General features: G+C 38.1%; 1 protein-coding gene across 7 annotated transcripts in view; it reads left to right on the top strand.

Annotated features, from left to right (window-relative positions):
• Positions 1-27,507, top strand: part of Cplane1 (ciliogenesis and planar polarity effector complex subunit 1) — a 111,128-nt gene that overhangs the window by 64,700 nt on the left and 18,921 nt on the right. For 6 of the 7 annotated variants that reach the window (XR_015442239.1, XR_015442241.1, XR_015442243.1 and 3 more), the window contains exons 34-45: positions 3,101-3,397; positions 3,683-4,447; positions 7,309-7,479; positions 8,780-8,902; positions 10,041-10,092; positions 13,609-13,713; positions 15,366-15,437; positions 16,726-16,853; positions 17,166-17,361; positions 17,897-18,052; positions 20,697-20,929; positions 26,434-26,521. Coding sequence is in view for 2 of the 7 variants with exons in the window: in XM_087189304.1 (XP_087045430.1) it covers positions 3,101-3,397; positions 3,683-4,447; positions 7,309-7,479; positions 8,780-8,902; positions 10,041-10,092; positions 13,609-13,713; positions 15,366-15,437; positions 16,726-16,853; positions 17,166-17,361; positions 17,897-18,052; positions 20,697-20,929; positions 26,434-26,521 (2,386 nt within the window). In the remaining 5 variants the exon portion in view is untranslated. The remainder of the gene's footprint in view (positions 1-3,100; positions 3,398-3,682; positions 4,448-7,308; positions 7,480-8,779; positions 8,903-10,040; positions 10,093-13,608; positions 13,714-15,365; positions 15,438-16,725; positions 16,854-17,165; positions 17,362-17,896; positions 18,053-20,696; positions 20,930-26,433; positions 26,522-27,507) is intronic. The other variant, XR_015442240.1, reaches the window with a different exon arrangement.

Below are 27,507 nucleotides of genomic sequence, written 5' to 3'. Positions count from 1 at the left end.
TTTATGGCTGAGTAGTACTCCATTTTATAAAAAAAAAAACACCACATCTTCTTTATCCAGTTTCCAACTGATGGGCACTTGGGCTGCTTCCAAGCTTTAGCTGTTACAAACTGTGCCACTATAAACATGGGTTCACATATATTGCTGTGGCATGATTCTTTTAATTGTTTGGGAAAGATTCCCAGCACTGACAATGACTTCTATTTATTGAGTTCTTTCAGATGCAGCTGCTCAGAAGTGTGTGTGTTTGGGGGCGGGGGGGGGGGGAGACAGTAATCAAACCAGATCAGTGGACTGCTGCTAAAAACATTCAAAGTTCTTTTTGTTTTTGAGACAGGGTCTCATTATATACCCCAGGCTGGCCTCAAACTCATGGTGATCCTCCTGCCTCAGCCTCTTGAGTGCTGGGATTACAGGTGTCCACCCCCACACCTGGCCAAAGTTTCTTTTCTTTTTTTTCCAGTCCTGGGGATTGAACTCAGAACCTTGTGCTTGTGAGGCAGGCGCGGTGCCACTGAGCTACATCCCCAGCCAAAGTTTATTTTTAACCCAGGCTGTCACATATCTTACCCACAGACCAAATTTTGGCTTGGGTTAAAATGACTGCTGCAGTTTGAATTACTATTCACTTGGGCTTCCATCATCTTGTTTTCATGTTTCCCTTTTCTCTACCAATAATTTGTAATTATTTCCCTTTTCTTGTTTATTCTTTTTTTCGTACCAGAGATTGAACTCAGTACCTTGTGCTTGCAAGGCAGGTGGTGGCACCACTGTGCTAAATCCCTGGCCCTTTTCTTTTTTATTCTTAATACATTAATGTACTTCATCTAATTCTCCACTCTTGCTCTACACTAATTTCTACATCTGAATATAATGGTGATGGAACATACCATCTTTGAATTGGGTCTTGGAACTAATTTTCTCTTTTAATTTATTGGTCCTTTTTTAGCATGTCTCCCATCCCATAAGACTTACTAAAACTGAGTTTATTCTGATTCTCCTCAGTTCTTTCTTCCCCATTTCTATTGAGTAACATGACCTCTTCTACCAGTTTAGTCTTTTTTGTTTGTTTTTTAGCTCTACACACACACACACACACACACACACACACACACACTCACTCACTGGGGATTGAACCTAGAACCTAGAGCCTTCTCACTGAGCTCCATCCCCAACCCTTTCTTTTGAGACAGAGTCTCAGGCTAGGCTTGAGTTTGTGATCCTCCTCCCTCTGCCTCCTGGAGTGCTGGAACTACAGATGTGCCACTAGCTTAAAGTTTTAGAAGCATTTCTTACACTGTTTTATGAATTACTTGGGGACTTTCATTCATAGAGAGTCATATTTGCCTGCTTTTATTATTAATCCCAATATTTTACTATGCCTCTTGATTCCTTTGCTCACACTGTATATCAGAGTAGTCAATTGATGTTTCTATAGCTATAGCTAATCTTAGATTTTTAATATTTCATACTTCAGTTGTCTTATATATGGATTTTCTAGAACACTCCTCTTCTGATATTATTCTGTTAATCTTTTAAAAAATCTTCACCAAGCCTGGTGTAGTGTTATATGCCTGTAATTCTAGCTACTTGGGTGGTTAAATTAGCAAGAAGATTACAGGTTCAAGGGCAGGCTAGGCAACTCAATGAAACCTTGTCCCAAAATAAATAATATAAAAGGCTGGGGTTCTAGTTCAGTGGTAGAGCACTTACCTAGTATATATGAGGCCCTGGCTTCATTCCTCAATACTGCAAAAAATAACTCAAAAAAGTGACTAAATTTCAGTTACAAATTTGTGTACTGTATGATATCAATCTTTAAAATTATAAAGGGAGTAGAAGGACAAACACTTCATTGTTAATAGTGCTATCTTCAGGGGCAGAATTACAATTTTTTTTAATACTTCTCTGTTTTTTCCCTTAATATGTGTGTATTTTATAACTGAATATAATTTCAGTGTTTCCCTGTTGGTCTGTTTCATCAAGTGCAAATTCTCCTGTTGGGCATGAAAGATCCACTGGCATCTTTAATCTTCCCTCCTTCCCCACCTCAAGTCTCACAAGTGTAGCCATTCTCCAAGTGTGATCTCTGGACCAGTAGCATCAACACCGCTCACACCTTAAATATTAAACCAGCCCAGACAGGTTGAAACAGAAACTTTGCGGGTGGAGCTCACCAAAAAGTGGTTTAACAAGTCTTCCTCTGGATTCTGATGCATGTTAGGGTTTCAGAACTACCTCACTAACCTATCTTCTCTTCATCCCTACAGTCATGTCCTGTTCTGGGTAACAGTATGCACACTATGCTTCCCAGGTCCTTCTGTGCATTGAAATCACCTGCTTCCCTTAACAAAGACTGACCCGGCTCCCATCCCCAGACATTCTGTTCCTATAGGTAAAGGGTTCAACCTGGCCATTGGACTTTTTAATGCCACTCAAGTGATTCTATGTGCAGCAAGGATTGGGAACCATTGCCTTTCACCTAATCAGTCCTTCCCAGGGAATTTCTCACTTCTTAACTGTATAGTACCCTCTGCTCTTTTCTTTCCTGAAAACTTGTTTAACCCATTCTTGGAATCCTCCTTCAGTTACCCTCACCCTAGTCTATCAGATCCCACTGTTTTATGATCTGTGGGATATCTATTTATTTATTTTTGATCCTGGGGATTGAACACAGGCCCTCCTGTACTAGGCAAGTGCTCTGCCACTGAGCTACATTTCCATTCCTTTTTAAAATTTTGAAATTTGAGTCAAGGTCTCGCTAAGTTGCCTGTGCTGGCCTTGAACTTGTGACTCTCCTGCCTTGCCCTCCCAGAAGCTCCAATTACATGTGTGCAGCACCAGGCCTGGCTCCTTGGGTTGTTTATGTAAACTGCTTTCTACCTAGTCCCAAGTGTCATTCATAAGTTCATGTTCCCAGATGGCAGGAAGCTCTACTTTTTTTTTTTTTCTTTTAATCCCTCCTGTCTCTGCTTCCTGCTCAGTATTTCCAAGTCTGGGAGAAAGTTGTAACTTCTGTAGAATATTCGAATGGTAACTGTTGATTCCTTAGATTCTTTTCATTGTGTTTTACGATATCTTTAATTTTATTTTATTTCAGCTGCAGCAGATAAACTTCCTGAGCCTAATGCAAATTGTAGGACCATCCTTTGCTAACCTTCCAGACACACACCACCCTCTCCAGCAGGCTCAGTCTGTATATCTGGGGGGAAGCCAAATATCGAACCCCACAAGAGGGAGTGGTGATGTTGAAATCAACAACAGTAGAAATCTTAAGGAGAGATTTTTCATTAAACCACAGTCCATGGGAGAAGGCACCAGAGAGCCTGACAGGAACAGCCCACACAGCCATGAAGGAATTATCCAATCTGATCAAAATAGCAATGGAAATATACAGGTAATGCTTACAGAAATACCATTCGCTTCCTGCTAGTTGAATTGTTGATTTTTGGGCCGGGGATTTAGCTCAGTGGTTCCGCCGCCTGCTTTGCAAGCACAAGGACCTGAGTTCGATCCCACGTACCAAAAAAAAAACCAAAAACTCAGAGTCAGAATTGTTGATTTTTTTGTTGAGTAAATAAATATTTTAGCAATTCCATCTCCTTCAAAACATATTAAACATCATTTACCAAAAAAGGAATTTATAATATATCCTAAACGTAATCTTTTTTTACTCTTCCAGAATGTTCCACATGGGAGTATTCCTTCATGTCAACTAGACAGCCAACTCCAGAAGAGAGGACTGACCCCAGCATCTGAAAGCTTAGCATCCACTTTGCTTCCTCCAGCTCCTGCTGGAAATAGTCACCCTCACCTTTTGTCCACCCCTTCTGCTTCCCAGAAGATGCCTAGATTTATCACACCCGCCAAAACACTTGGTCCTGGTTATGGTTTTCCTTTGCTTCAGTTTCAACCTAAACCTGAATTCAGGACCCTTCCTTTACATGTAGGAAGAGTTCCAAATGTTCCCTTCAGGCCTCTGGCCCAACTGAGAGAAGCTTGTGCATTAACTGGTTCCCTCCAGCCTCCTCCACAACAGAGAGTAGTACACACTATCTCAGGATCCCATTCGAATTCAAGCCAGTGCAGTACTGAAGTCATAAAAGAAGCAGCTGACCAGGAGAAATGGGCAGAAACTGTAATTACAGATATCCCTAAGCACATGAATGTGGATCAGTATGTTGGACAAGAAAACTTGACTCCTCAGCAGGACTCTTCCATATTTATAAAGCCAGAAAAACAATTCGGTGTTAAGCCAGGGCCTCTTGAGATACCTCCTCAGAATTCCTGTGGACTTCCCTTGTTGCACTTGGAATTTAAACATCCTTACATATTTTCATCAATCTCAAGAGCATCAGTTACAGTTCCATCAATACCTATGAGAACTGTAGCAGAAGAGAAAAAATACCCACAACTATTACTTTTTCCACGTCTATCGGAAAATATGGTAATGAATTTTTGTGCAGTGATTTAAAATGAGAGTTCTGCACTTTCCATACCATAAACACTATATGTTCAATGAAAGCTCTAGATGCACATTTCTTCTTTAAAAAATGCTTGAGTTATAGAAAATAACATACAATATTCGGATTTAAAGTAACAACTTTGGTTTTTAAAGATTTTTGGTGATAGATCATTAGGTCTTATGCCAGAATTTACTCAACTCTTTCTTAGAGATTCAGCTCAGAGAAGAAATAGTAAAATTACAGTTAACAGGTGCTATTGTGTGTGAGTGTGTGTGTGTGTGTGTGTGTGTGTGTGTGTGTGTGTATGTACACAGAGTGAACAAGTACACATATTGAGGTTCCCAGCAATTGTAGTATAACTGTCTTCAGATCCATTTCGGGTCTAAATTGTTAAATAGACCTGGACTGTCAGTGCTGTGCATGCAATAAAATAATAACCTGATAGACCCAACACATCCTCTTTAAATATATTACCTTTGAATCACAAAATTCAAATTGTTTATGTTCTGATTTTGTAGGTGAGTAGTGCCATTTTAGGGAGGTAATTGATAGTTCATTCTCCAATGAACTTTAAGATTTGAAGATGCTACTGGTAAGAAAAATGGTTATTCCTTAGAAAAAGTACTTACCATGCCTTCTTTACTTCTGGACTCATTCTGAGCAGAAAGGCTTAAAGAAGTGGAAAAGTCAGCACTTTTAGAAGAATTATTTTTATTTTATTTTTAAATTTTTATTAGTACATATTTGCTATATATATAGTGCTTACATTTATTATAGGGAATTTGTACCTATTATCTTAATTCTTTTTTTTTTCATTCCCCTCCCCTCCCTTCAGCCCTTTTTTCCCTCCCCATTTACAGAGTTTTGTTTCCATTTTTTCCCCCATTTTCTGTTTTTCTTTTCCCTTCTCTTCCCTCCCTTCCCTCTCCCCCTTCCCTTGTTCTCCTTCCCATTTGAACATGTTCTTCCTACTTCCCAATATCTATCCTCCATTTCACTCCTTCTTTACCCTTAGGGTTTCTCACAGAAGAGAAACAATGCAATATTTAAACTTCTGTGTCTTATTTATCTCACTCAAAAATTGTGGTCTCAAGGTGCATCCATTTACCTACTACAGATGACTCAGGTTTATCATTCTTTATGGCAGAGTGTTACTCCATTGTATATAAATACCACATTTTCTCTATCCATTCATCTGTTGATGGGCATATGAGCTGTTTCCAAGATTAGGTATTATAAATTGTGCTTCTATAAACATGGATATGCATATATCACTGTGGTATGATGCTTTTAACTCTTTTGGGAAGATGCCTAGAAGGGGAATAGTTAGGTCAAATGGAATCTCTTGTTTCACTTTTTGAGGAATCTCCATATTGATTTCCATAGTGGTTGTACCAGTTTACATTCCCACCAACAATAGAGAAGGGTTCCTTTTTCCCCACAGCCTCACCAGCATTTGTTATTGGTCGATTTCTTGATGATAAATATTCTTTTGGTAGTGAGATGGAATATCAGCGTTTTAATTTGCATTTCTTGAATGACCAGTGATGTTGATCAGTTTTTCTTTTTTTTTTTTTCTGTTTGTACTTCCTCATCTGAGAAGTATCTCTTCACTTTAGGATGTCCATTTTTAGATTGAGTCCTTGAATTTGGAGATTCTGATATTTTTGAGTTCTGTATATATTCTAGATATTAGTCCTTTGTCTGAGGAGTAGCTGGTAAAAATTTTTTTCCATCTGTGAGTTGTCTCTTTATTCTATTGGTGGTTTCTTTTGCTGTACAAAAGCTTTTTAACATGATAATATCCCCATTGTTGATTCTTTATATTTCCTGTGCAATTGGGGTTTTGTTCATAAAGTCTTTCCCTACACCTACATCTTCAAGAGTTTTACCTATTCTGTCTCCCAGCAGATTAAGTATTTATTTTTATATTTAGATCTTTGATCCATTTTGATTTTAGTTTAGTGCATGGTGAGAGATATGGGTCTGGCTTCAATTTTTGGTATGTGGAAAAGCATTTTTTCCAGCACCATTTATTAAAGACATGATCTTTCTTCCAGTGAAGGTGTTTGGCCCCTTTGTCAAAGATAAGGTAGCTGAGTTGTTTTTGTACCTTCTATTCTGTCCCACTGATCATCAGGTTTGGTTTTTTGCCAGTACCATGCTGTTTTTATCATGGTAGCTTTGTAGTATAACTTCTGGGGATTGTAATGCCCCCTGCCTTGCCCTTGTTGCCCAGATTTGCTTTTCCTATCCTGGGCCTCAAGAAGAATTATTTTTAAAAACTTTATTATGAAGAATAGTATAATGAACCCCCAAGTTCTCATCACCCTGCTTAGGCGTTATCAATGTATTGCAGATCTGTTTCATCCATAGCCTTCACGCCAGTGCCTTCTTCCTGTTTCAAATAACTGTAATATTTAAACATTATACAATTTTGTGTATGGCTTTGTTTATAATTGTAAGAAGGAAGTTTTTTTAAACATTGAAATGAAATTTAGTGGATAAGGACTTCTAGCTTAATTTCTGAAACAAGGTGACCCAATTGAGGGCTGGTGATGTAGTTCAGCAGTAAAGAGCTTACCCACCATTTACAAGGCCCTAAGTTCAGTCCACAGCAACCAAAACAAACAAGACCAAACAAAAATCACCTAGTTGAAATTTTCACCACTCTAAAATACTTAGTTCTTAATGATAGGTATACTTACTGTACCAGTCCAAGTTAATTTGTTATATTTGATTTGTTCTGAGTTTAATTTAAACATATTTTTCTCAAATTTTTAATATAATAGATATTTGAGTTTGTAAATTTTTAATCTTATGCTTTATTTCTTTCCTGTAGTACAAGAGACCACAGCTTATCCCACCTGAAAATCTCATTGCATTTAAACAAAGCCAACAAAGATTAACACATAATTTATTTGAACAAGGTGATTCTGGTCACCTTCAGCTTCTAAAGGTCAAAATGGAATCATCTGAAATGAGACAAGGAAGGAACAGTAAAAAAAGGCAAGTTCTAAAAGAAGTTTTATTTGATAATATCATGTATCAGGAAGGTCATTATTTACAGTCATAGCCATAAAGATGGAAGTCATGGTTTAACCTCCTAGCTTATATATACAATTGCATATTTTTCTTTGTTGAATGTCATGTATTTGAGAATGTCTCGTAATGAAGGAAATTCCTATATTGTGTATAAATATACTACTTTTGTATTTTATTAAAGAATTCTTTGTTATCTGTCATTTATAGGCTAGGGATTGTTTTTCAGGTTTCTGTGGTAGTACGAGCAACCATCTTTTGTAGCACAAATATTTGGTGTCATACCATTTTCCATGTACTGGTCAACACTTTGAGCTAATATTTCTTGTTATTTATCTTGCTGTATTTTCCAGACTCTTTATAATAAGCAGAATAGATGATGATATGAATTGTTTTGGGGCACTGGCCAATGTACATGTAAAAAGTAAGGCTGTGACTTCTAATGAAGAGCTTATTACAATGTTTTAACCATAATAAATGTTCAAGACACATACCAATTGGTCGATTATTATTGAGTCTAGAAAATATTTTTGTACTTTCACATTAATCAGTCTATAAAATCTATTACCAATATTCTTCCCAGAAATGGTTACTTCCTTCCATCCTTTTCAGGTATTTCCTCTGTCTTTCCTTTACTTTTTTGGCAACTCTTCCCTCTTTGCTGAGATTTCACTGATGTGAGTAAATGTGCTTAACTGTCTTCACATAAGCAAGTGGAGGTGTGTGATAGGATTTCTGGTACCAGCTTCAAATCTGCAGAAAAGAGAATTTGAAAATTACTTATATGCCTGTCGTGAGATTCCAATGACCAACATAGAATAGTTAGTTCAGTCATAGAGGAATTAGAAATAAATTTCATGGCTTTGACCCTGTTTGTTTTGTCTGTCTGTGTTTTGAGACAGTGTGCTGTGAAGCCCAGGCTGGCCCAGGACTTGCAATCCTCTTGCCTCAGCCTCCCAAGTGCTGGGATTACAGGCATGTTCCACCACACTTGGCTTCATTTCTTTGACTTTTTTGTTTATATTTGTTTGTATTCTATCAGAATATCTAATTTAATTAAATCCTATTGGAAATAATTAGCATACTTTTGATAACTCCCTTCATATAGCACGAATGAGAAAAATTAATATATAAAGAATAGACAGAGGGTCGGGGATTTAGCTCAGTGGTTCCGCTGCCTGCCTCACAAGCGCAAGGACTCGAGTTCAATCTCCAGTATCAAAAAAAAAAAGAAAAAAAAAAAATTTTCTACTACTGTTTTTAACAGGCAGAGAAGACGAGCTGAGAAAGAGCTACAAAGATCTGAGCAATCATGGAGAAAGCCAAGTGTGAGTATCTGTCCAAAGGAATCCTTCATTAATAATGATGACTCAGAAACTGTCATGAAACCCAAGGTACAAACAACTTTTCTTTCTTTCTTTTTTTTTTTGGTACTGGGGATTGAACTCGGGTCCTTGCACTTGTGCAGCAGGCGCTGAAACCACTGAGCTAAATCCCCGGCGGTACAAGCAACTTCTATAAATTCTTCCCTACTGTTCGATATTTATTTATGACTTGTCCAGTCTGATTGTCAGAAGCTTCAGGTTGTAATAGGAGAGTCTTTCCATCATTCAGTGTACAGATCCTGCATCCTCCCCCCACAGAACTGCACACACACAGTTGTGATTGTGAAAAACATTCCAGTGGCAAATCAAAAAGTGCAGCTTAGGGCCAGGGATTTAGCTCAGCATTCCACCACCTGCCTTGCAAGTTCAAGGTCCCGAGTTGGATCCCCGGTACCAAAAAAAAAAGTGCAGTTTAAGAGTGTCTGTGTGAATTTTTTAACATTTGAAGTTTGAAATCACTCCTGGCTTTTTTTCTCTGATATTTTAATACATGTATGATATGTGATTTAGGCTTTTTCCCTTATAGTTTCACCTATCTTTGGGATACTTCTAGGATTTCCACAGGTTTATGTTAACTTGTGAGTCAGGTGTTTTTAAATGCTTCTTCTAAATTTGGTGACTGTCTACTTAGTTACTTGGTTGACAGTAGATTAAATAAACAGACATAATTTTATCTATGTGGATCTTTAAAAGGTACCCTTTTGTTTTCTCGGTACCGGATATGGAACTCAGGACCTTGTGCTTGCCAGGCAGGTGTGGTGCTGTTGAGCCACATCCCTGGCCCTAAAAGGCTCCCTTTTAAAGTCCTCAAGAATGCGTCTGGAGACACTAAGATGTTAAGTCCATGAAAGATTTTGACAGGGTAAAGGGAACATTTGAGTAACAAAGCTATTCTGCAGTGGAGGATTGCATGTAGTAACTTAGTAATTGTGTGTTAAATTGGAATGCTCTTTTTTAATTTTTTGACTTGTGAATTTCACATTACTTTAACAAAACAAAATAATTTTATAAGTAAATTTGCTGAGAATGGTAAGACTTGAACCTGTATCTACGAATCTAACAATCTTGATTGTAATTGAATATTTTTTTCCATAATAATAAATGTCTTGGAGTTAATCATAGATTGATTATTTGGAAATTCATTTAGGTACAAGAACATCGCAATTCTCAGCCTTTGGATAATTTCGACATTCCTTTTGGTAAGTATATGCATGATTAATCTAATGTTTTAAGTTCTGAGTTAAAATCGGTGTTCTAGAAATAAGAATAAAAATGACAGTGAGTTTTTTCATGTTATCTTTGACAAGATGTTTGTGTATTTTGATGTTTTATCCAATATGGCCCAAAGGCCAGATCTGTACAGTGGGCTCTCAAGTTATAACTGACCCAACATACAGACAACTTGGATTCCAGACAGACTGGAATTTTTGTTTTAATTTATGAACAAAGTCTTGAGTTATGATCCGAATTCCAGCCGTTTGTGAGATTTCGGATACAGATTTAACCCTTAAAGAGTTCTGGAAGGAACATTACAGCATCTTTCCTGTGTGGGGTGAAGTGAGAAATCCTGGGCCAGTGTCTCTCTAAGGACACTGAGATCTGCCTGTATACAGGAGAGAGATTTTGAAGGCTGTGTAGAGGAGCCTGAGCCTTCAGTTGACCAACTTGAGTTACAACCATCCCTAGCAGACGAATTGAATTCGTAAGTCAAGGGTCCACTGTACCATACTTCCTTATGTATTTGTATTGAAACATAACTGATCTATATTTGTCATGCCTTATGTATCTCTGCTTTCCACTGCAGCATGGTAGGGTACTTGCAGCAGAGACCATGTGACAGTTAAGCTTAACTGTCAACTTGTTTGGCTTGAAGGTTGCCTGGGGGATTAGTAAAACATCTCTTGGGTGTGTTTGGGTGGGTCATGGAAGCATGACCTTGGACATTCCTTTTTGATGCTATTTCCCTGCTCTGCCATTATGAACTGAGCAGCTTTCTTCTGCCCACCCTGCTGCCATGATGTTTCTGTCTTGGAGTCAGCCAGTCGTGGACTGAAACCTTGGAAACCATGGGCCAAATTAATCCTCTCCTTTAATTTGTATTTGTTGGGTATGTTTTTTTCTCAGCCAGGGGAAAGCTGACTAATACAGAAGATAAGGCCCTAGAATACTTACTATCTGGCCCTTTACAGAAAACATTTACTGACCCAGGCATTAGGACAGTGCAATAAATTAGAATCTCAAGTAAGATACAAGAAGTTTAAAAGGAAATTATGAAAGAATATACCTAGGGGAAAAAAAAGAATATGCCTAGAATTCAATTAATCATAGTAAATACATACATACTGCAATAAAGGAGTCATTTATAGATAGTAATTTGTATCTTTTCTTCAACTAGTCAGTTTATTTCTTGCTCCTTGAATTTATATACTCCCTAAGTATTACTCCTCAGTAACACCTCCCCAGTTTACTTAATCCTATGCTTGTCAGAACAGTCACGCTCATGACTTCAGCTCTTAAATATTTTGTTAGTACACAGTATACATACAGTCATTCATTTTTGTTTCTTTTACCTTAAATTAATTAATATGTCCACTTTTAAAATTAGCATCCTCTTGATAGTGGTATCAACCATTGTATTGATTGATCTAGATTTTTACCTTCAAAGCCACCTTTGATTTATTTCTTATCTCCATCCCCCTGAATTCACTTAGTCTTTATCTGGGTCCTCCCTTCCTCTCAAGGCCACTGACCTGCTTAGCTTCAGTCTTTCACTTTCTAATCTACCTACAGTTTGTTCCCACTCAGCTCCACCCCCCAATCTTAAAATCACTTTCTTTGGGCCGGGGATGTAGTTCAGTGGCACTGCGTCTGCCTGGCAAGTGCAAGGCCCTGAGTTTGATCCCTGGTTCCAAAACAAAACAAAACAAACAAACAAACAAAAAAATCCATTTTCTTTCTCACTCTTTATAACATTTTTTCACTCTGTTAAGGTAATACATGCTTACTGGAAAAAAGTTAGAAAATACAAACAAGGATCAAGAATAATTTTACAATTTACCATTCATCTTTCTATCTCAAGATAGCCAGTATTATTCTTTCAGGCTTTGTTTTATAAATATCACTACACCTATACCTGCAAATACATATACTTCTGCACTTGTTTACTTACTTGTTTTTACCTATTACAATAAACATCTTCCTGTATTGCTGGATATCCTCATCCAGTGTTAATCTGGTGGATGTTTGCTGTCTCATAGTTCTCTGATGCCAGCTGAGTGTTCTGCAGCTCAGCTCTCACTTACTGTTCGGAGTTAGCACAGACCTCACAGGTGAAGAAGCGCAATCCCTAAGAGTGCTTTACCTAGGAACAAGGTGCAAACAGGGTTCCCAGGGTACCCACATTGCTGCCTGGCTGACTGCAGATTCAGGGATTCCTCTGACAGCACTAATCAACCCCACCTCCTCTCACAGCCCTGTTCATTAATTCATTAGAACAATTCACAGGACTTTGCAAAGTGTTTTACTTACATTCACAGTGTTATTTAAAATGAAGGATACAATTCAGAAACAGCCATGTAGAAGTTCCCATCCCCTCTCTAGGTGAGCAGGTCCATGTGTCCACCAACCTGAGGACCCCTCCCCCCCTTAGCTATTTGTTTCAGAATTCTTATTAAAGTTTCAGTACATAGGCAGGATGGATTAAATTGTTGGTCATTATGATTGAATTTAATTTCCAGCCCCCTTCCCTCCTCAGAGGTGGGAGGTAGGCTAGGTGAGCAAGGGGATAATAGTTCTAATCCTCTAACCAAGTGTTTGGTTCTCCTGGTGCCCACCCCCATCCTGAAGCTATCTAGGAACCTGCCAAGGGTCACCTCCTTAGCGTGAACACAGGTATGATGAAGAGGAGCTTGTTATGAATAATAAGATACTCCTCACACTCAGGAAATTTGTAGGGTTTAAGAAACTGTCCCTAAAAAGACAAGTTTTTTGTTATACCACAGTTTATAATGATATTCTGTTATCTACCTAATCTCTCTGATCATCTCCAAGGAAAATCCAAATGTAAACCCAAACTGCCATAATATACTTTGGACTTGGATTGTACTTCCTACTGAACTTTTCTGCTGTGGTAAAAATTACCTTGAGTTCAGAATGTGAAGTCTAAATTCATTGCCCCCATCCCCAAATAGGTTTCTTTCCTATGGTCTCTATCTCCATTTGTGTCAATGATACCCTAACCAAAAAACCATTAGTCTGAATTCCACCTTTCTCCTTACCCCCTCTCATCTAGTCAACAGCCAGTTTTTGTCTCTTTTACTCATTTGAAATTCCTAAATTTATCCTCCAATTATTTAAACTACTGCAACAGCCATATCTAACTGATAGCCTTACTTCAGTTACATCCACTCAAATCTGTTTTCCACAAGGCAGCCGTTTGGATTTTCTAGAACAGCAATCTGACCATATCACTTCTTTAGCAACTTCTACTGGACCTTCCATTTTCATTAACCAAGAGGATGTCTAGCTTTTTAGGCTAAACAGAGTCCTCCACAATTTTGGTTTTCACTGAGATTCAGTTTATAAACCACTTCATGCAGAACACTTTGGTAACATCCTAACCCTTTCCTTTACCCCTCTTGAGTTACTGTGCTTCTGGGCTCCCAGTAACACGTTGGCTGCTTAATGAATGCATATAATGTTTTGTTATATTTAAGAAATGCTACAAGATGATGTTAATACTTCAGCTGGATTGCATTTCATGGCCTCTGTACAAAAGAAAGCCATAGGAAGTCAAGATGCAAGTACAAATACAGAGCCAGGTAAATTTTTTTTTAATTCACAAATTTGACATATTTAAAATATCTAGACTTTTTCTTTAAGGCAATGATTTAAAGAGAACTTTAAATTACATGATAGTTGTGATATTTCCCAAACCAGGGGAAATTAGTATTTGAATTTTTGGTAAGTAAACAAAATTTTTGTTCAGAACTGACATGGATTACATCCCAAGTCAGTAGATATAATGTTTTCAGTTGGAGTCTCTGGGCCACTAGTTGCCTTCACTGAAAACATGTACCTAAGGCTGAGGGGTTGGGGTTAGTAAAATTTCATCAAGTTTCTTTTCCTTGTGTACAGAACCTTTTAAATGCTTTTTAAACCCCCTCTAATTATATCTTATTTATAAAATATTTATTGACATTATTTTTGAATGATCACTGTAGACATTTTGGATAATAACAAGCTATGGCAAAGATGAAAATTAACCAGAATCATACCACTTAGCATAACACTTTGAGATTGTTTTGTTTTTTAGTCATTTGTATATTTTATGTAGTTAGGTAGAGTAATAGAAGGGAGAGTTGTCTTCTCTGACTGTCAAACTTTCATCAACTAGATATCTAGTCTTCCTTTAGCATTTCCAGAGAGTTTAACCCTCATGAGTCCCAGTGTTGTTTTTTTTCCCACATACCTTGAGACACTCTTAATAGAGTATATCTTTAGCATATTATTTCATTGTATTATATTTGCATCACAGTATGTTTGCTGCACTACTGAAGGTAATTCATGTCTATGTTCAATATTATTGCATAGTACATGCATACTAATGAATAAAAGGAGTGTTAATTATGAAATGATATTTAAAAGACTTTATAGTTTATAGGAATCCTTGATGTGTTATTACTTAGGTATTTAAGAGTTACTTGATGATGTTTGGAAAAATTAGATGGGCAGGGCACCATTTTCCATTTGCAATACTGCACTGAAGTTTCCTAGTATATGAAAATTCACCCACTCCTCCCAGCATATTTTCAGGAGTGGATGAGATTTGGAGAACAAGTGATACTTGTATTTTATATCCTTTTTGTTTCACTTTGATTTCTACTCATTTCCTTGTGTCATCCAAAAATTATTTTATAAGAATATTCCTTTTTCTAGCTATGCCATAAAATATTTAACCAGTTTCTTATTACTGAATGCACTAGACAGTTTCCAGTTTTTTCTGCTGTATAAGTAATGGTTTGGTGAGTGTCTTCCTGCATAAGGACCTTTTTGGGGAGTCATTACTGAGTTAGCTAACTTTTTTTACTCTGCCCATTTGGTAAATTTTAAAAAGGCATTATTTTCGAGGTTTTTTTCCTGGGTGAGGTTAAGTCTGTGTAAAAGATTATTTGATGTAAGTGATGAGTGTTTATTTGAGAAACATTCTTTAAATGTTCTTACCTGAGGATGTCTTTGAGAGAGCCTTGTAGGCCCTTTGCCTTGCTGCTGTGTAGTCTAAAGTTGGCAATGTTTACCAAGATTCATCCAGGTGAATCCCTGGGACATCTGAAATTATATTAATTATTTAAAATTAAATTGTTAAGCTGTTAATCTACTTTCCTAACACCTGTCATACATAATGTCTATGTACACATAATTTTTCTGTGTTTGTGAGAATTTTTTTGCTTCAAATTTTCTAATTTACTACAAGATAACAAAGCTGCTTCTCAAGAAGTTATCTCTGAAAGTGGCAAAAATCAACAAATCATTTCTTCTGTCCTAGGTGAGATTTCTTTTTTTTTTTTTTTTTCCTAACAACAGTTTGACATTAAAAGTTACATCTAGGGCTGGGGATTTAGCTCAGTGGTTCCACTGCCTGCCTCAAAAGCACAAGGTCCCGAGTTCGATTTCTGGTACCAAAAAAATAAATACATAAATAAATAAAAGTTACATCTAAAAAAATAATAATAAAGTAAAATAAAAGTTACATCTGCATAATGAAAGAGCTGGAGTACAATCCCCAGTTAAAAAAAAAAACAGCTTAGGGCCGGGAATTTAGCTCAGTGGTTTCACCGCCTGCCTCGAAAGCGCAAGGTCCCGAGTTCGATCTCCAGTACCAAAAAAAAAAAAACCAGCTAAACTATTCATCTAACATAGTAGAAATGAATGAAAACTTAAATATTTTCAGGAGATTTTTTTTCTAGCTTTTTGGTTAATCTATAATTTAATTCAAGCCTTGGTACTATTGAGTTATTATAATTGAGTTTCCAGTACTCAATATGACAATGAGTTATAATTTACACATGAAATTTGAAAATAATGCTTTATTGGAATTAAAATATTAGAAAATAAGATTAAGAGTCATGGAACAAAAGGAACAGAATTGTACTGTCTGCTGACCTACAGAGTGGCAGCCTTGGGTATATTATGGAATAAGAAGCAAATAGTGTTTGTGAAATTTAGATGTTAAAACATTTAATCATTTAAAGTGGTGAAATTTAGCTATACTAAAAGCCACTGAATGGTACCCATTTCAAGAATATGAATTATAGCCCTCAATTACACTAAAAAAAATGACAACTGTTGAAATTTTTTAAAATGTATTTATAGTTTTATTTCCTAAAATCTGACCTAAGTGAAATTCTTTAAAATAAAATAAACATGACTTAATGTATCTGAAATGAAATAGGAAATTACAGCATTTTCTTGACATAATTTTAATACTTTATTGTTCTTGCAAATCATTCATATTAGAAAAACTATTCATTCTTCATTTAATTATGGATCTAAAATAAATTGCCCTTAAAATAGAAAAAAAATTTTTGCTTTATTTATACCTATGAAGTTTCTACTTAGATTTTCAGCAAATACACATTTTAAAAGTGTTTATTGCTCGGCTGGGGATTTAGCTCAGTGGTGCTGCTGCCTGCCTTGCAACCACAAGGTCCTGAGTTCAATTGCTGGTACTAAACAAAAAAATGTTTATTGCTAACTTGTTCTTATAAAATTAATGATTTAGAGCTATTTATGGATATTTGTTAACATTTCTGATTTTTCTTCTTAATTTTCAGAACACGAACCTTTGAATGATCCTCAGCTGTTGGTCCCAGATGTATTTCTAAATGTCAAACTTTTTACTGAAAAATCAGAGAAACCTTTGTCACCTTCAACACCTCATATGGTAGCAGATGTGGTTTGTGTATTCAGAAATTTTAATAATACCTTTGTGCTAAAATTTATTTTCATCCATGTAATATTCAATTATATAGGTTACATGATGATAAAAAATCTCATCTGTGTAGCTTTATAGGAAAGGTCAAAAATTAATTTTAAATATTATACCCCAAAATATTATAAACTAAACCAATAATACATGCTTCTTGCAACTTTCTCTAAATTAGGCATATGCAAGCTCTTCTTGCTTATCAATAATAAGAATAAAGAATTAAAACTTCTTTTTGGCAGAGTGCCCTTCTAAAGTAAAGATTGGTTTTTCTGTGTTTTAACTCAGGTGGGACACACTTACATAAATGTGACTGACATTGAAGCTAGTGACCTGCAGCAGTTACCTGTCAGAGAAAAGCCTGCAGATGAAAGTGTCAGCAAGCAGCAAAGCAGTCAGCTAGACGTCCCGTTGTCTGCTGAGTTACATTATATGGCAGCATCAGTCACTAATGCTGTTCTCCCACACAATTTTAAGCATGAAGGTAATAACGTTTTGCTACTTTGTATTTTATAATTTTTTTTTTTGGTACCGGAGATCGAACTCAGGTCCTTGCGCTTGCACAGCAGGGGGTGAAACCATTGAGCTAATTCCCTAGCCCACATTTTGCTACTTTTTAGATAAAATATATTTTGAGAGCTTGCTTGGAGGTTCTAGCAGGGCAGCACAGCTACTCGAATACCCTTGACCAGGAAACTGTCCTCCTCTATCAGCGGTGGTTGCGGTTTTGGGAGGGACTCACATGGAGGAGTAGTGAGGGAGGAAGGGGACACCTCCCTAGCCAGCCAGCTCAGCCCAATCAACCCTGGAGATCAGTGGGGTGTCAGATGTCACAGCCAGATCACCGTCACATCCTTTGAAAAAGTATTTAGTATAGTATTGTTATCTGTACTCAAATCTTCTAGCTCTCCTACAAACTCGCTGCACTTTTGGATGTTTATGTTCACATTAAAAATGTTCTTTATTACCTCATCTAGCAGTTTGTTGTCAATTTTGTGTGCCTTTCATATTCTTGATAGAATCTGCCAATTCCATTTTATTTTTTAAACCTACAAAAGTGACTCCAATCTACCTGGAAGGAAAAAGTTGGAGAACAGCTGCTAAAGAAGTGAAGGAGCCTGGGATCCCCTCAGCAGCACCAGCAGACAGACAGCAGCAGAAAGGTGAACATCAAGGTGTGCACCATGACCTGCTCCCTCCCTGAATTCCCATCGTGTTAGAAATAGGCCCTAAAATTTGGTAAATGCAAAGGAAACCTGAAATACGGTTTGCACACCAAATCTTTTTTTTTGATTAAGGAAGACACTAGGCTGCTGAGAAACAGGAAGGGTAGATGGTAAAGTGCTGTGAGAGCCAAGCTTAAAAAGGTAGGGGACGATGACATAGATAATCACCATGACCAACATTAGCATTTACCATCATTTTCTCATAAGAAGGCTCATTTTAGAGTGGGACTGAAAGACAGTAGGTAATGTTTATATTTGTTTAGTAATTCACATTTTTCAGAGCACATTGGCCCGGGGATTTAGCTCAGTGGTTTTGCTGCCTGCTGCACAAGCACAAGGACCCAAGTTTGATCCCTGGTACAAAAAAAAACAAACAAGAAACTATAGCAGAGCACATTGTCACATAATTTTGTCTCACAAAAGTTCTGTAAGTTAGGAATAAGCATCACAGTCTTTCTTTGACCTTCTCTTCATTCTATGAACACAAAGTTAGAGAGCAGATACTGGGGCTAAAGAAGAAAAGCATGCCAGATGTTAGCCTGTGGGGGAAAGAAGATAAATAAATCATGGCCTGAAACAAAACCAGAAAGGGAGGGGGAAGGAAGGAGAGGAATGAGAGGAGAGGAGAAGGAAAGGAAAGAAGAAAGGAAGGAAGGAGAAGGGAAGGGAGGAAAGAAAAGGGGAAAGAAAGAAAGAAAGAAGGCAAGGAAGGGAGACAGAGGTGAAGCAGGGTGTGGTGGTGCATGCCAGTAATCCCAGCACTTGGGAAGCTGAGACAAGAGGATTGCTGCAAGTTCACCAGCCTGGGCTATGTAGTAAGTTCAAGGCCAGCCAGCACTGTTTTGTCTTAAAAAGAGACAAATAAATAAAGGGGTGGTTAGGATAACGTTTTGGTAAAGGCTGTGATGGCAGTATTGGTGAGATTCTTAGGTACAGCAGCATCTCTTCTACCTCCAGAGATGTTTGAGGCCATTTCGAGGAGAAAACACCTTTAGTGAAATCATGAATGTAGGATTTACAGAGAGACAGGGCATTTAGACTGAGAATTGATTATAAAGTGACACAAGTTTGATGGAGCCTGTGGAGAGGAAAGATGTGTACCATTGTCCTATCATATTAAGGCATTTGGTCTTTTAAGGTGAAGGCATTGAGGATAACATAAAAAAGTTTTAGGTAGAAAAAGAGCAATATCCAATTTATGGTTTTAAGAACTGTTTCTAGCTGGGTATGGTGGTGCACACTTGTAATCCGAGCTACTCATGAAGCTGAAGTAAGAGGATTACACGTTGAACACCAGTCTAGACAACTTAGTGAGATCCTGTCTCAAAAAAGGGCTAGTGATGTAGCCACGTGATCCCTGCGTTCAATACCCAGCATTGGGAGAAAAGAATGTTCTCCAAAGGCCTGTGTGGAAGATGGATTATATAGGACATAAATGGGATACTGTTTGGTGTCCCATCTATGGTGTTTTTGGTTTTTGGTTGGTTGGTTGATTGATTGATTGATTGATTGAGAGAGGGTCTTGCTTTTAGTTCAAGCTGGCCTTGAACTCACTATGGAGCCCAGGCTGGTCTTGAACTCATGGCAATCTCCCTGCCTCAGCCTCCCAAGTTCTGGGATTACAGGTGTGAGCCACCACTCCTGGCCTTCTTTTATTAAAGCTCAAGTTAAGTGGTGATGGTAGGAATGGAGGTGTTTAAGAGGTCAAATCATCAATACTTGTATCACTTTGGACATGAAAGAAAGGGGCCATCCTTGACTGACTAAGGCCCCTGGCTTAGGGGATGGGGTGAATGGTAATGCTGTTCACTAAGGAACATGAAAGAGGAAACAAGTTAGAGAAATGATAAGCTTAGTTTGATATGCTTATGTGACAACCCAACTGGATGTCCCGGTCATGAGGAGCTGGCACTCAGAAGGAGCACTACATGGCTTAGAGAGTCATCTGTGCATCAGTGACATCACCGAGAGAGAGAGTGGGAAGAGTGAGCAGAGGTGTGAGCTGTGGCTGGCACTCAGGAAACACTGCTGGGTAAAGGGAGGAAGGGTAGAGGAGGAGACCAAGCAGGTGAACAGTGCAGGAGAGTACATTTAAGAAAGCATGTCTCAAATTCAGTACAAGCATCAACTGAGTAGAAGAGTGGGGAGAGTCACTGGCTTTGCTATTGGCCTTGGCACATTTAATATTTAATGTTTGCCTGAGATCCTGCATAAGGCTGGTAACAGCCAACACTGGACCCACCTTTTAGTGTGTGGTGGTGTTGGTTTTCAATTAGTTTCAAAAAGTCATAAAAAATAATAAAATTGCTTGGTGATGAAGGATGCTTACAACAGGATCTAAAAGAAACATTCAGACTGCCTTGGATGTAAAGCTTTGTGTTACTGAAATTATTATGGGTTCTTATCTCACAACAAAGAAAAACTTCAGAGGTCTAGAAGCTAAAATGGAATTTGCAAGTATTGTAAAGCAAAACTAGTTTGGAAAGTAATGTGATAATTGGTTTAAAATTAAGTCATCAGAAAATGATAACTTCTATGTCTGCCTCTTCCTTAGTTATAATCAATTCTGATTTTGCTTTTTCTTCATATTTAGATCTGCCTAAACAAGGGTTCCAATTCAGACAGCAGAGCACAGAGTCCAGCTCTGCAGAAGGTCATCTGCTGAGGAATTTGCTGCAGGATGTCCCTGCGGCTCGCCCTGCACCACGGCCCGCCGCTCACCGACTGCAGCTTCTCTCTGCTGAGCTTCGAAAAATGGACGAGCAGCTGTTGGCAGTGCAGGACATTGCAGAAGACATAGAGCGGAATTTCCCCAGATCTGAAATGGTAAATCTGCAATATGGAAAGGCACTGTATCTTTATTCTTCATTTTGTAGTTTGTAACTGAGTTGTTAGATTTATGAAGTTATATAATTTTAGACACTTGATCTTTTGAAACTGTGGGAAATTTGGTTTCTGAAGCTTAGTATTATCAACACGTGGGCCAAATAATATATTTTTTTAGGTGGTGCTGGGAAGCAAACCCAAGGTCTTGTGCATACTGGGCAAGCATGCTACCATGGAGCTGTATCCCCAGTACGGGCAATTCTTTGTTGGGGGCACTGTCCTATACACTTCAGGGTATTTAGCAGCATCCTTGGTCTTTCCTCACTTGCTATCCTGAATGGTAACAATCAAAAATATTTCCCCACATTGGCCAAATGTCCCCTGAGAGCCAAAATCAGCCCTCTGTGAAAACTACTGCCAGACTCTTCAAAGTATGAGCCCATGCTGCCTAGTGGGGAACAAATACAGTTGTATAAATTATAAAATCAGAATATGATTTTAAAGAAACCCTGCTAAGAGTTGAGTATCGTTTTCTTCTGAAAGATTTTTATATCTTTAAAAATACTGTCTTTGTCTTTGTCTGGGGGAAGAGGCAACGCCTGTAATCCCAGCACTTAGGAGGCTGAAGCGGGACGATCAGCTTGAGTTTGAGGCCAGCTTGAACTACATAGTTCAAAGCCAGCCTGAACCACACAGTGAAAAACAAAATCAAAAAAGAAAGAAAAAAATACTGTCTTTATATTTGAAGTTCTTCCCAGTTTCTTTTAAATATTTTATGTGAGAAAACCAGTAATCAATTTCTTAGACATTTTCTGTGTCTTTAGAAAGTATTCATAATCAAGCTGAGTGTAGTGACACATATCTGTATCCCAGCTGCTCAGGAGGCTGAGGCAGAAAGAACATGAGTTTGAGGCCAGCTTGTGCTACTTACCAAGACCCTGTCTCAAAAATAAAAGTATTGAGGCCAGGGATTTAGCTCAGTGGTTTCGCCGCCTGCTGCGCAAGCGCAACGACCCGAGTTCAATCCCTGGTACCCAAAAAATAAAAAAATAAAAGTAAATGAATATTTATGTAAAATGATAGTTAGATAAAATAGTAAAGAAGTATAAAAAATAATTATTTTGCCAACATCTATGTCTGAACACCCCCATCCCATCTTTGTCTTGCTATATTTCCCAGACTGCTTTTGAGCTCCTGGGCTCAAATGATCCTTCTGTGTCGGCCTCCTGAGTATCTAGGACCACAGGTGTGTGCCACTGTGCCAGGCTCTATTCTTTGTTTTTTTTGTTTGTTTGTTTGTTTTGGTACTCGGGATTGAACTCAGGACCTTGCACTTGCGAGGCAGGTGACAGAACTACTGAGCCTAAATCCCAGCCCCACTATTCTTTGTTTTTAAGGAAGAAAAATTTATGTAATAAAGACTAAGGAACAAATAGTAAAAATACATTAAATATGTTGAAGCCTCATATTGAATAATGGAAGTTAATCTGCAGGGTAAGAGTTTTATCTGGGCTTGGAGCTGAGCTTAGTGCATGCTAGGCAAATGCTGTACCACTGAGTTACATCCCCAGCCTAGAATTCCATTTTTGTTGGGTTTTTTGTTTTTGGTTTGGGGCGGCGGTGGTATTTTGAGACAAGGTCTCCCTATGTAGTTCAAGGTGGTCTTGAACTCACTATGTAGCCCAGGCTGGCCTTGAACTTGCAGCGATCCTCCTGCTCCAGCCTCCTGAGTGCTGGCATTACAGGCATGTGCCACCACGCCTGGCTGGAATTCCATTTTTCGCTTACCTAAAAAACATTCCAGGTGGCTAATATATTGATATTTTTAAAAACATATGTATGTTGGGTTTATAAAAATTATACATATTAATGGGGTACCATATTATGTTTCAGTATATGCATACATTGAGTATATTTCAGTATATGCATACGATGTTTAAATTAGGTTAAGCATGTTTATCTCCATAAACATTTAACATTTTTTTATGGTGAAGACACCAGAATCCTTTGTTCTAGCTTTTTCAGAGACACGTATGTTATTAACTGTGGTCAGCACATTATACAGTGGCCCACCAAAACTTCTTCCTCCTATCTAACCGTAATTTAGTGCCCTGATCAATTTTTCCCAGCCCCTCTGTCCCCTGGAACTCTCCTTGACCTCCATTTCATCCTCAGCTTCTATGAGATCAACTCATTTAGAGCCTGTATGTGAGGGAGATCATGTGATACTTGTCTTTCTGTACCTGGCTTATTTCACTTAATATAACCAATCCAGTTGCATCTATGTGGTCACAAATGGCAGAATTTCTTTCTTTCTTTCTTTCTTTTTTTTTTGGTACCAGGGATCAGAATTTCATTTTCTAATGACTGAATAGTATTCCATTGCATAAATATACATTTAAAAAATCTGTTGGTCAGCTGATACTTAGGTTGTTTCCATTTCTTGGCTGTTATAAATAGTGCTCCACTGAACATGGGACTACAGCTCTCCTTTCCTTGCCCTGATTGTATATCTAAAAAGAAAAAGTGAAGGGGTAGCTCAGTGGTAGAGCACTTGGCTGGCAGGCATGATACCCTGGGTTTAATTCTCAGCACAACCAAATAAACAAAAAAGAGCTGGGCTCAGTGGCACAGACATGTACTCCCAGTTATTTAGAAGGCTGAGGTAGGAAGATTACATGTTCAAGGGAATCCTGGGAAACTTTTTTTTTTTTTGTACCGGGGATCAAACTTAGGACTTTGTGCTTGCAAGGCAGGTGGTAGCACCACTGAGCTAAGTCCCCTGCCCTGACATGGGAAACTTTTCAAGACCCTTTGTCAAAAATTTAAAGAAAAAAAGGCTGGTGGTGTAGCTCAGTGGTAGAGTACTTGCTCTCATGCCCAGGGGACTGGGTTCATACCCCAGTACTGAAAAGCAAAAAAAAAGCAGAACAAGAAAATCTTAGGGTTAATCATATATGAAACTACATTGAAAAAAATACTCCTATTAAATAATGATATTATGGTGTTTACTTGGTTGTTGTTCTTTGTTTCTTAACAGAAACTGAGAACTGCCATGTCCTGGTGAATGCTGGACATCAGAGTGTTCCTTGGAGCACCTCTTTTGAAACTGCTGTTCAGCTACTAGTGAAAGCATATCCAGACAGACACTTTATCTCTACCCATGTCTGGTCTTGGTCCTGCCTTGCTCACTCTCACAAGAGTACATGAATCAGTCATTCCTTTAAAACTCTCATTGAGTATCTATTACACATATGCTAGGCCCAGAGCCAGGTAGCTACGTAGGAGCTTAGAGCCTACTAAAAGAAGATAGACATACATACCAATAAGGTAAGGAAAGAAAGCCCTGTTTGCCATGCCAGGCAGTTCCTATAACCAGGCAAAATTCTAAAAATTGAAGAATTTTAAGCAGTGAAGTGATACAGTCCGACATGCTAGGAGCAGGGTGAAGGGTAGAATGGAAAGTTCAAGCCTGGGAGTAGGGAGACCTATTGGACCCCCTGATTTCATACTGGCCACTCATCTTGGAAACTTGTTAGAATTGCAAATGCTTGGGCCCCATTTCCCTGAGATTCTATTTAAGTAGAAGTGATTCTATTTAAGTATTAAAGATTCTATTTAAGTATTAAGATTCTATTTAAGTATTAAGTAAGGTAGAGCCCAGAAATCTGTATTACTAAAAACCGTCATAAATGGTTCTCATGCTGCTAGCTGTAGAGGAGGACCACTGATAAATGTTCAGGATCCTAAATACCCAGCACCCAGGGCAAAATACCAATGTACATGAACTGTAGCTGTAGGAACAAAGAGAAAGATAAAACAGGATTTAGAGATTGACAAGCTGTGGAAGAGTGAGGAAGACAACCAAGATTCACGAGGGTGCCCAGATTCCACTCTGGGGGGATGGCGGAACAGTTTCAAATTGAAGAAGAGGAAGCGGTGTGTTCATGAGTTCCTGCCCTGGGGGCCGGAGGCACTATGACTGCTGTTGGGGACATGTTAACTCTAAGGTGCTGTAAGATTAGCAGGCAGCTCTACCCATGTTTCTGGAGCCAAGGAGCTAGATCTGGGCTGAGGTACAGATTTTGGAGTCCTGAGTTATGAGGAAGTTCAGACCATGATGGAGAGAACACATGGAGTGAGAAAAGATAGGCAAAGAAGAAAAGTGCTGCCCTATAAGGATGAGGACCCAACCGAAAGGCTTGAGAAGGGATGGCAGTGAGAGACTCAGAGGAAAACAGCCCTTCAGTAGGTCTGTTTGGTTCCATTGACCGTTGGGTGGCTGTGCGTGTCGTGGTCAGCTAGGCCTCCCTTTCAGAATGTCCATGCAGACTCCTGAATCTGTGTGGGAGGCAGTCAGAGGTAGCTTGGCATTTTAGAAAAGTTTGCATAAATTCTGACAGGGCCTCCCTGTGCCCAAGCTTTTTAAGACTAGAAGGTAAAAACTGTCTTTTGCTACATGTAGCAAGCCTTTGAAAAATGTGTGTTTAATGGGTTGCCTTTCCCCTCTTTTTTGCTGGAAGTTTTTTGTTGCTTTTTTTTTTTTTAGTTTTAAGCACACAGGATAAATTTTTTGTTTTTAATTTTTTATTAGTGTACATGTTTACAGAACATAATGATTAATAGTACATGTGTATAACCCATCTTAATTCTTTTTACTTGTGTTTTAGATCCTGGCAGTGATAAAATCAATTTATGTATTAAAGATTTGCCACTAGAACAGTTACATTAGTAAGTGTGGCACAAGCTTGGAGACAGTTTCAGTGAGTTTTAAGGATATTTGCTCAGAGTCCGTAGGTATTTAGTCTTCCAGGATGACTGTTTGAAGGAAATAGCTTCAATTCAAATGGCATGTTTGGTAATTTGTTTAAAATGAGCTCCCCCTCTTACAATGTCTACATCAATATAAACATTTTGACTTGCATACTAAGAAAGAGCTTGTAGGCCACGAAACAGAGGAATGCTGTGAACAAGACTGACCAGCAGCCTGGAAGACCTGGGTTGAGAACCATGTTCTGTCACTGAATCTCTCTGCTTTTCAACCCCTCCTCTGTAAATGAAAGGTTTTATCTGGGTGGTAGTTAAGGTTTCTTTTGTATTCCAGAATTATATGATGCTATTTCCAAAGTCTCTTAAAAGATTAAATTAGTTAGGCTCCAAAGCCAGTTGTGATGGCGCACGCCTGTGATCTCAGCACTTGGGAGGCTGAGGCAGGAGGATCACTGCAAGTTTGAGGCCAGTCTGGGCTACATAGTGAGTTCAAGGCCAGCTAGGACTATAGCAAGATCTTGTTGTCAAAAAAGGAGTGGGGACAAAAATAAACAAAAATGCCCTCTTCTTTATCAGTCTAACATTTAGCTCATGTTGGATTTAATCCCATTTATTTTATTTGTTCCATTAATGCAAATCTTTAAAATTTACATAAAATGGTCTATGATATTTTACAATTTTCCAAGCATAAAATTTAAAGCAGTTGTTTTATTCTGTGTCTTTTTTTTGAACAGGTTGGAGAAGTGGATCACATTGAATTGTCTTCTGGCCCTGAATTTGAAAAAGCATTAGCTTTAAAAGCCATTAGCATTTCTGAAGAAGGTTTGTGGGGTTGTGGGACTAAAGCCTGGCTTTGCTTAACCTGAAAGAGTAAGCATTGCTTGTTGGAGTGCCAGAACTAGAAATCATTTTCACAGGGGAGCTGAAGCTATCAGTCCCTCTGTTTTTAGATTAAATTTGGGGTTTTTGCTCGTTTGTTTTGTGGGAGGTACAGGGAGGCTGGGATTCAACCCAGGGCTTCATGTGTACTAAGTATGCACTTTACCACAGAACTATGACCTCAGCCCTCAGGATTATTTTTGTAATAATGTAATTGGTTTCTACTGCAAGGGCATTTTAAAATTTATTTTATTTTATTTTTATTTTTATTTTTTCCCTGAGAGGCCAATAACCACCTCTGGCTTTTATGCCAGCATGGTGCAAAGTGGCCACTGGCTCCAGATTGTGCTAAGGTTGCTGGTATTTGAGGTTCTGATTAAATAGCCAAGCAATGGTGAGCTGTTCAGTGTTTTCATTTCTTATTGAAAGATTGAAGTTAGAGTAGTTATGTTTTCACATTCTCCTGTATTTGTAGTTGTTTATTTAGTATTTGCATTTTTTTATTCTTTTGTTATTTCTTCCATTTTGGAGAGGTTAACTTGTAGAATTTTTACTAATTTCATTCTTTCTTATTAACTAATTATGTCCATTTGAGGTTAAACATGTTCCTGCATGGACCTAACCAAGGATCTTGACATGTACATCATTTGGTGTGTTTAGGTCTACATAATTTTATTAAGTGGATTTGGGCTATGTTTTTCATGATTGATTTCCATTTTCCTTATGTTGTGATTAGATGATGTGTACAATGCTATTAGTTTTTAGATGATTTGTTAAAATTTCCTTTGCGAGTTGGGTGTGGTGGCACACACTTTAATCCCTGCCTCAGGAGGCTGAGCCAGGAGCCTAGCCTGGGCAACTTACTGACTTTTTTCAGACATTTTAAATTTATATAATCTGGTATTTCTTGTTTTCTGCTTTGCCCACAG

The sequence above is a fragment of the Heterocephalus glaber genome, unplaced genomic scaffold (assembly GCF_053883595.1).
Source record: "Heterocephalus glaber isolate CG9 unplaced genomic scaffold, H.glaber_assembly_v1.0 deba00001538, whole genome shotgun sequence".
NCBI lineage: Eukaryota > Metazoa > Chordata > Mammalia > Rodentia > Bathyergidae > Heterocephalus > Heterocephalus glaber.
This window is presented reverse-complemented; position numbering and strand designations above follow the sequence as displayed.